Raw genomic sequence first — 10,906 nt, forward strand, 5'->3', positions numbered from 1 at the left:
AGATTTAAGGTTGAGACTCGAGCGCGTATTGGAGGTAATTAAATAAGAATCCGACTAATCTTAATAAGATATCTTCTATTTATGTTTATCTCTCCTTAATTCCAGGATTGAAAGCAATTTATTTAGTAAATATCAGATCAGTGATTACTGATTCAAGTTGCGATATAAAGGTATATGATGGCTAATAGAAATTGTAAAGATTGATATAGTGCTTAGATAGAAATGTATAATACTAGCTGCGCCCCGCGGTTTCAACCGCGTAAGTCCGTATCCCGTAAGAATATCGGGATAAAAAGTTGCCTATATGTTATTCCAGTTGTCCAGCTATCTATGTACCAAATTTAATTGCAAATGGTTCAGTATTTTTTGCGTGATAGAGAAACAAACACACACATATCCTTACAAAATTTCACATTTATAATATTAGTAGGATTCATGTTTGTTAACTTGATCAAAAATCTCGCTCAATTTAACATTAGCATTATAGTATTATTATTTGAAGACTGATTTTATATATTGTCCTCAGTAAAAAAATAAATATCTTTGTGAGGTTTCATTAAGTTCAATGCAAGACATCTTGCCTCATCTAACTATATAGGCCTAACAAGCATATATATAACAATCAGAAACGATAGGCTACCCTATCGTTTCTGCTTGTTTCTATCTGTGCTCGTGTTTTGTTTTTTTTCGAGCAGTCGCAGCGTAATCTTGTAAGATGAAAGTCAAATTACTATCAGAGTGTCACAATATATTTGATTCCAGTCTACATGAGAGAAAATAATTATTAAAAAGTAGTGTTAGTAAAAAAAGAGCAAAGAATTTTGTAAAGAAGTATATTAGGAAAAGAAAAATTTAAATGATGAACGCGTTTTTATGTGATACAGCTATCTAAAACGATATTTCAATATCGCATATAAAGTGGATTTCAATATAATCAAATTTTATAACATTATAGGCTGGTGGTAAAAGACAGTCATGTCAAATATAAAACTGAAAACTGGTTGACCGTCTCCAAACATAGAAGAAAAAGCTTCATATAAACTCCGCACTAAGTTCGGAATACGACTGCACAGCATTATACGCTGGAAAATAACTTGAAGTCATATGGGCTAAGAGAGTGGCATATTTCACAGTTCTTCCGACTTCCGAATATTGATCAGCTGAATCTCTCATACCGCAGCGCCAGATGCGATCTGAAAATTACTTTCAAATAAATCTGCTGAACTTACATATATGATACACTCACGTACGGATCCGTGACAATGGAACTGATAATTTATTTATACGTTTTGTTGTGGATGCGAATATTTTCAGGTATATCGAAGTCAAGCCAAGTCACTTATTTTTACCGATTCTTGTAAAAAGTATCCATACTACATACTAGCTGCGCCTCGCGGATTAACCCGCGTAAGTCCGTAACCCGTAGGAATATCGGAATAAAAAGTTGCCTGTATGTTATTCCAGTTGTCCAGCTAGCTAAAGTACCAAATTTCTTTGCAATCGGTTCAGCAGTTTTTTCATGAAAGAGCAACAAACTAGTTGAGCATGCTTCGGCACGAAATGGGCCAGCTCGCACCGGGGAAGTACCACACTCTCATAGAAGACCGGCGTGAAATAGCATTCTGCTGTGTTTCGTTCGGTGAGTGGGGGAGCCGAAGGATCATATCCTTTTCCTTACCCTTCCTAATCCTTTCCTTTATTCCTCTCGTATCCTTCTTTATCCCATCTTTTCTTTATCCCAATCCTTTCTTAATCCCTTCTCAATTTAAAGTCGGCAATCCATTTGTAGAGGCGTATGGCGAGGTCTGCAATGGACCTTATGCCTCTCCAAATATTCATGGGCGGTGGTAGCGATTACCATCAGGCGTCCCACCAGCTGCATTGCCAGCTGTGACATAAAAATAAAAAAAACATATACACACACACACATCCTTACAAACTTTCGCATGTATAATATTAGTAGTTATTGGCATAACCAGGTTGAAGATTTTTGAGTTCCTTAACCAAAGGCTAAAAGACGACCCTATTACTAAGACTTCCCTATCTATTTATTTGCCCATCCATCCATCTGCCTCATACCATTTTTTTAATTAACTACAATTATGAATTTTATACGTATTTAAAAAATTGCTTCGAAAAAAAGAGACCTAGTTAATCTTACTGTTTAAGCTTTAATTATGTATCCATGTTTTAGATGTTGTTCTATTTGCTAGGAATATTTATTAGAAGTAAGTTAATATATGTTGAATGTATTCATCTATTCAAAAGGTTCCTCAAGCTTGTGACATATAAAATATATCGTTTTATTCAGTGCTAAGTAATCTACCTAGAATTATTTTTTATATTTATGTACAGTATCATAAATTATGGAATCTTTACGCGCGTATATTATTATCTCTAATTAATTGTATGTACTGCAATAATCATATGGAGTACCTATAGAAAAAAACACCATCAGTTAACTAAAAAAAAAACTAAGGCAATTTGAAATGCAACACGAGAAAAAAAGACTACGTTTGAACGATACCCAGTGAGCGCTCTGATTTTTTATTTCATAAAATTTTAAATACGCAGTATGAATTTAGAGTGCACAGTTAACATTTAATATCATGTATTAATTAAATACCTAATTTAAATTATAATAAAACATCATTGAAAATACGTTCTAGGGAAACGGTTGGAATATTATTTACGTGTATTATTTTGCTGTGTCTCTCGTACGCCTAAGAATTTGAAGGCCTGAAATTTTAATGCCTAGACGCCATCTATATTAATTGTAAAAAAATACTACGTGAACTCATCTCTCGTAACATACATACAATTCGGAATTGGTTATTATATAAAATGAAAAAAAATCCAAATAAACGTTGATAAATTTTTAGCAGAGTCATGCATCAAAAGTATCCAACTCAAACAGAAGTCAAAACTTCACACCTTAGTAAAACTTCAGTCTTACTTTATAACCTTAATAAACTTGCCTTTGTGGATATAATACGTATTACTTTTTTTTGTACGATTATCAATTCCGTTAAGGTGAAAGTCCATTGTTACACAAATTTTATTATGGTGTCTGTTTGTATTTTTTTGTTTCCTTAAGTGGGATTTAGGAGTCAAGCACGCTCCAGCGCGAATTTAGGCAAATACCCCCCACAGAACTATTCTCGTTGTCAATCCTCTCCGTTACCTTTAGCCCTTAAAGGCGGCAGAGGCTGGCTCTACAAGTGCAAATGTTCAAGAGCGGTGGTGATTGCTTACCATCAGGCAACCCACCAGCTAATTAAGAAAAAATAAACAATTCACCAACCTATCTTTATTTCTTTGAAAATATACGAAAGGACAATATCGAGTTATAATTAAAAACTCAATTAAGAAAATAACACGATTTTATAATATATTTTATTTTAAAATATGATAAAATGATATCAACATCTTAATGGTAACATTGATAAAATACAGTCATGCTAATAAATGAGCTTACGATGTCAATATATACAAAGTTATTCTAAAGATTATTATCGTCGAGTATTATTGTCACTTATTAAAATAATTACATGAAAAATATGTAAACTTTATACCACTAAATTGCTCTCGATTATATGTTGTAAAATAAACGCATATAAAATATTATTTAAAAGTTACGTATTATAATGTCACTGAAAATACTATTAAAAAATTATTACTATTTTTATTGTTTTTTCAAACATATTGCCTTAAAACAGCTTGTAACAATATTTTTAAAATTGAATGTTCTAAGTCAGTACAATTCGAAAACCATATTAACTATTCTTAAACAAACCTGTAATCATTATAAAGATAACGTAATAATTGATATGTAAATACATATTTTTAATGTATACAAAATGATAAGAACCTTAAGAAATTGAAATATCTACTGCCTCTTTTTATTTGTCTTTTTTACAAGGCCCACTATCATATTCTAATATCTAGAAATTAAATAAATTCTTTCCCGTGTCTCACATACATCAAATAGCCTATAAACAAAACAACTACGCTGAATTAAAACTTATCAAAAATGTAAAAGCCGAATTAAATTTACATCTATTCGGAAGACAAATTTATTATTTATAACCATATTCAAATACGATTGTAATCTATAATTTTGCTTTGTTAATTATATAAAGTTGTATATAAAATTTTTGTTTGTATGTTTTGTATTGCCAAATAAGCTATAACTCTAGTACAAAAAAATATCGTAAGGTAATGTTTCATGCTAATTTTAAACGGCGGTATACGATATATTTATGCTTAGGCCAGAAAATAATAATCACAAAGTTATATACTATTTTTAGGATAATTTCGTTAACAACCTAATCAAAGTTATTTACTCGGTTATTTACTAATTATCAATAATTAATTATTGTTCAAGATAAGTATTGTCACCTTTACGAGGCCCTGCGTTAAACTCTAAAACGACAAGAGTTAGTTAACATTTTTATTCAAACTATTATAATATTTATTTTCTTAACACTATTGTACTTTTACAATTCATATATGTGTAAAGTACACGTTACACAAATATAGTTAATTTTTGGTCACTATTATTGTCTTTGCATAATATATTGTCATATACAAAATATGCCTACTTTCTAAATGTAACATAAATACATGATAAAAATGGTTATTTAATATATAGGATCGATGTGACTGATGACTGTTAACTTCAATATTTTCATAATTTATTCGATAAGATATCATATACGTTACGTGGAACTGAAAAAAAAATCTACTGCTTTCTGAAGAATAGTTTTTAGGTTGTATTGAGATTTGTTGCATACAATATAGATTTAAACTTTATTGAAGTAGATATAGAAAGACAAATTTTAAATTTCTGTACATTATTAAGTTTGTTTTTTTTTAAACATTGTATTAAATATGCTCAAGTATTTTCTTCATAAGTATAATAGATGAAGAGTATTCGTTATTCTAAACTATTATTTTCCTTTACACTTGATATGCCGCCCATGATATTTATTCCCAAACAATCCAGTATTTAATGTAAAAATTTCGAAAAACCTCTAAGGTTTTGGTCAAACAAGATGGTTCCTAAATAAACAACGGATAATTGTATACTACGCTAGCTTACGTTAAAGCTGATATCTACATATCCGTAAGTTAACAACTTTCAACCATATTTAATACTTACAACAATGCTCAAAATTCAACAGCCATCGTTAAACACAAATAATGTGTCATTTATATAAATATTAATTTGACGAGTATAAATATTAAAATTGTGTGTTTATGTGTTGGCGTGCCTCTGTTGTAGACGACGTAATGTCGCGGAGGGCCAGACGGTCGAACTTTCTGTCGTTCGACTCTTTGGCTATATTCGTTTTGCGTATGAATTTGTGTGTGTGTCGGCGTGTTGTTTTGTGTACCGTATGTATTAATGTTGTAAAAGTTTAGCGCGTTGTTAACACCGATGTGATTGATCTCCATGTCTAGGGCGTTTTGGTTCTGTTGTTTTTTGAGGTGACGCTTCGGCGGGCGCGTTGTCGTGCGGAGTGTTGTTGTTGGGCGCGGCGTTGTTGTTGTCGTGGTGGTTGTTGTTGTTGTTGTTGTCTTTTGTGGCGTTTCTGTAAATAATAATTGGATTTGGTTAAAGCCATGATTTTACGTAACACAATATGGACTTTCATTCTAATTTTTAGTCCTAAAAATTAGAATGAAAGTCCATATTTAGGACTAAAAATTCGCTATAAATTAAATTTCTTTCAAATGGAGGTATATTTGAATATTATTAACTCATATAATAACTTAATTAAATACTCTTATGACGTTGCCATGAACGTTTTGTTAAAGAAGTATATTTATATTTCTTATATTTCTCTCTTAACACAATTAATCCAAATGAAAATATTCTAACATAAACCAACGTTTCCACTGAAATTAACTTTCATAATACATACCTTTCAACGTGATAGTAGCGTTGGCCCTGCCGTACGCGTTAGCAGCGGAACATGTGTATTCGCCGAAGTCATTCTTTTTCAGCCAGTTGATAGTTAAATTCATACGGACTGCGTATTTATTTAAGTTGTCCTCGGCGATCACATATTTTGAACTATTCAACAGCTTCGCACCTATAAATAATTAAAAGATCTCGTTAAAATACATCAAACGTAAAGCTTTCAAATCCTATAAAGTAATGTATAAAGATCAAGGTCCGATTTTAGTTAACGATATTTTTAATCTAAGATGCTGTAGTCGATATACATTTTTTTATTATGTACCAAATACCTTTCAAAATACACAATTTTAGATTCAAGTGGTGGATATAAACTGAATTAAAAACTATATCTACACTGAAAACAAATTATATATCCAACACCAAATAAAACATCGCTCACGGCACAAAGCGGCGCGTGATAAGAACTACACAAACAATTAAATGCTGTAAGCATTTGCCTTAATATTCATGCGGCTCATTTGAATTTCATGAATCATGTCGGTACCTGAGTGTGATTTGCCCCTCTGCCACACTGTCAGCGACTTGGGCGACGCCTCCACGTAGCATTGCAGCGTCACTTGCATGTCCGCCATTCGCCACACGACAAGACTTGCAACACGCACTATCGGTGGGACTGGACACGGATAAATCGTTTATTGCGATGCTGAATTTAACGGATTTAAAACATGATTTATTTATTTAAGTATGATTATAAATGTTTGTTGAAGTTTACAGGGACATTCCCATAAAACGCATTTATTCTAGTATTTCCAATACTTAACATGTTAAACGAAAAGGTATATTTTCGTTTTTGGAAGTCGGTTAAAAAGTGTTTAATTTCGAAGTGTGTAATATCAAACACAAACAACTTAATTAATACTATAGGTATAATATGCTTTCACTATAGTAAATAATGTTTGAATATTAACATTTCTGGTTACGATCAGATGTAATAAGCCAATAAATTAACTGAGTTATGTAATTTGATTTACGTAATTACAATTTGTAGGAAACTTGTGTATGCGTTAAGAATTATAATTAAATTTTGTTAAAACAAGTTTTTGAATAAATGAATAGATGTGGGATGATGATATTTGTTTTATAATAAGCCATTGTATTTAATGTTTTAAGAAAAACATACAGATTAATATTATTTGCCATACCTACCTACTATTAAAGGGTTTTTTTATACAGAGCTGTTAATAATTAGATTAAAAATACTGCTACTTTTTCTTATTGATCCGTTAAACATTTAGGTTATTGTAAGCAATACTGACAAGCATGAGCTTGTCAGTATTAATTAATTATGGAATTAATGTCAGGCTTAATTATAATGATATTATTAATTCTTGTTATAATATCTAGACTAATACTAGTTGACCAGGAAAACTGCTGGTCTGCCTTACTCTTATCATATAGGGGTGAAAAATAGATGTTGGCCGATTCTCAGACCTACCCGATATGCACACAAAATTTCATGAGGATCGGGTCAGCTGTTACGGAGGAGCATGGTAACTAAAAGTTTGTTTGTTTACTTGAATGCGCTAATGAGAACTGCTGGGCCGTTTTAGATAACATATAGTACATATATAGTTTGAGACCCGAGAAAGTATAAAGGATTTTATCACGCAGTCTTAACGGAACTGCGTATCTCTATATGACTACGCGGGCAAAGCTGCGTTCAGAAAGTCAGTAAACATAATAAAACATAGATGCATTTGAAAACCCATCTTCAGGTTCATGTTATTCTATCAGAAGATATAACCGTTACCAATATTCAGTCATGAGGTGTGAAATGGCTGTATCGACGAACGACAACGAACTTAGACTATACTGGCTTTCTATTATGGAAATTTGATCTTTTCGATATGAGAAAACTTTCTGTCAGTACGCAAATAACTAGTTCGGTAACTTTCGTCTTTATCGTCTTTTTTATAGCTGAAAAACAATTAAAAGCTTAACGACTTCGCATCTTTTTATATGATTAAAAACATAGAAAACTATTCTGATGTTTTTGTTTATTCTGGATTATATTTTTCGCTTGCCTTCCGCCCGTGTCTTGGCCCGCGTAGCGAAAGGATATTCGCATGAAAATTAGATGTTTCATCGTGGTAAAAAGTAGCCATTCTAATAAAAATTTGTAACTATCTAGCCTTCTAATAATCTAATCTAAACGCTCGGTGATGAATGATGATAGCGCGATGAAAAAGAGACAAACACACAAACAAACAAATAAACAGACACACACAAAAATAGACTATCACATTTTTTATGTTAACAACAAATTCATTTATTAAAATTGTATGCATTCTACACATATTAATATAGAAAGGACTGTGGTTGATTTCCAAATGTAATAAAATAATATTTAAATACATCATGTTGTAAGAAACTAGTTAAAAAGTATTATAAATATATCTACATAAATATTTAACTTTTACAATATATATTTTATACCTATGTTGAATACTCACAAAGCACAGTGACCTCATATTTCCGACTCTTGGTGGGCGGCACACCGTTCGCAGCTATACACAAATAATTGCCCATATCCGTTCGTCTGAGGCCTTTTAGCGACAATGTTGAACCCACGTAACTGTCTACCACTGAGGAAAAATACGGCGTATGTTAGTTTTCAGTAGCTTGTACGTATGTCACATATTTCACATTATTTTGTATGGGACGTCGTATTATTAAAAGCATAAATATATATTAAGGATACAAACTATAGAGTATATATATAAATTTATCTTTTTTTCGAAGACAACGTACTAAAAAGTAACATTTAATATAGATAGAGAGGGCAAAGGTCAATCATGTGTGATTGTTGATGTACTTTGGAGCTTTAAAATTACAATAATACTCGTAATCAACGTCCAACTGCCGCCTTGAACAAACAATGCGTAAAAGTACGCCAATCAATCCCATATATTTTAATGAACAAACGCGATAAGCTGTTTAAAAGCTTTCGAAATCCAATTCTATCATATATTGAGATGAAAATTTTTAAACAAAAGCTCAATTTCGTACATACTCTAATATTTCGTGGAAAGTTTATTTATAAAACTTTGATAAATGCGCAAATGGAGCATCGCGAAAGTATTTACTGCGTTCCATAAATGAAAAACCGCGTTGGCTCGCAAAATCGCCAACAAAGGTGGGATGCGTTGCCAAACCGATGTCCGCCATATGTAAACTATCAGTGTCCGGGTGATTCAGTTATAAGAGCCCTTTCATAACTTGGAACGACACTGCAGTATGACAAAAATGTCGCTTATTTTAACGTCCCGTGAATGCTACGGAATTATTTTAAAAGCCTTCAAATACGCCATAAATGTTTACGTTATTCGCATATAAATGTTTTGGCTTCTCGCGTTTGAATATAAATTTACCTTTAATTGTATGTACCGGTACGTGTTTCTGTATTTACACATTTAAATTACGTATCATTGACACAAAATTCTAGTAATTGTACATACAAAGCTGACAGTTTTATTTATTGTATATGATATAATTTACGTCATTGCTTTATAACATATATACATGGATACGATTTCAGTATTTAAATAGAACCGTTCGCATTCCGTCAAAACTTAACTGAGTAATTAAGTCAGGATCGCTAATCTCGGCACGCTTTAATCAAAACATTGCGCAGCCAATTCACCGTTTAACACTCGCTGTCAAATTAAATTTAAATGGAAACAATTTATAACTTTATTATGGTATACGACCGATCCTTAATCTCACGGTGAACGTAAATACTACGACTATGTAAAGGTGAGAGCTCACTTCCTGGTCCTGTTTTATAATAATTATTTAATTTAGTCTATTCGTATATATATTTGAATATTAGTAATATATTTGAATAATGTGGACAACAACAAATGATTTTCTGTTACCTTTTGTCTAAACAATTTTGCATATACCTACTTTTAAATAATCGCGGTTTTTTATTTATATTTATAAAGTACGTACAGAACTGTAGCTTAAATTTTATGAATGGAATCTTTTAATTAATTAAATTTTATGAAATTCAGCGAAAACTAATTTCTATTTTATAAGTACGTTTAAAGCTTTTCGATTTCGATAACAAATAATTGAACGTCTATGATGTTCTGTATGTATGGATCTATGGTATGTTTGAGAACAATATATATTCGTTTTTCCTTTTCGCAACAGAATAAGCAAAGAACCACCCGAAGCTAAGAGATCACCATCACCCTTAGACACTGGTCACAATCGCTGCGTAGAATTTTTCATTCAACAAAAATACCCAAAAAGTTTATAGAAGAATTACAAATTTGCGCTAAAATAGCAAAATGCGACTGCAACCCATGTAAACTATTCCTAAAGCGAACAATATCAAAGCAGGCCTGTGTGAAATTGTGTTTTATTAACGGGATATAAAGTTGGCCTGGTACATGTCGTTGGCAACTTGTTACTCACTCGCCCCTCAATTCAACGTTATTATTGCCCGAAAGCTAATTGTTTCCCGATTCAATTATATGAAACTCGACTGTTTTCTTCGAAACACTTTTCCGCGTTTAAAGGGACGCAATGCCGCTTCATATTTTAAAGCAGTTAATTAAATGCTAATGATATTAACGTCAGTATTTTTAAATACCATTAATTAGTTAGAGTCATAAAAAAAGGATTGTGAATCATAAAAATGTTTGCAATACAAATAGGTCCCATTATTTCCAATGTAGTAAACATTAGTTCATTAAAGTATTTATTATATTACTAGGCGTTTCTTCCGGCTGCACTTAGGCTTACTAAGGACAGATAAGAATTGTTCTTTGTCTTCAAGAGGCAAGGACAAACAAAAATAGAAACAGAAACAGTTTTATCTACATCTATGTGCGTTGGTATAAATTTTCAGATTTTCAAACAGTAACAAGTGTATAATATGTACATATTAATACATCCAACATACAC

At 31.8% G+C, this 10,906-nt stretch overlaps 1 protein-coding gene across 1 annotated transcript in view; it reads right to left on the reverse strand.

The window, feature by feature from the left end:
• Positions 1-3,380: 3,380 nt before the first annotated feature.
• The window catches only part of LOC119838884 (lachesin-like), a 49,096-nt gene continuing 41,570 nt past the window's right edge, over positions 3,381-10,906 (reverse strand). The window contains exons 6-9 of the mRNA XM_038365031.1: positions 8,443-8,574; positions 6,474-6,602; positions 5,931-6,101; positions 3,381-5,597 (exon numbers count right to left, since the gene is read on the reverse strand). Coding sequence (XP_038220959.1) covers positions 5,215-5,597; positions 5,931-6,101; positions 6,474-6,602; positions 8,443-8,574 — 815 coding nt within the window. The 3' untranslated portion in view covers positions 3,381-5,214. The remainder of the gene's footprint in view (positions 5,598-5,930; positions 6,102-6,473; positions 6,603-8,442; positions 8,575-10,906) is intronic.

This window comes from Zerene cesonia, chromosome 3 (assembly GCF_012273895.1).
Source record: "Zerene cesonia ecotype Mississippi chromosome 3, Zerene_cesonia_1.1, whole genome shotgun sequence".
In the NCBI taxonomy this organism is placed as follows: Eukaryota; Metazoa; Arthropoda; class Insecta; order Lepidoptera; family Pieridae; genus Zerene; species Zerene cesonia.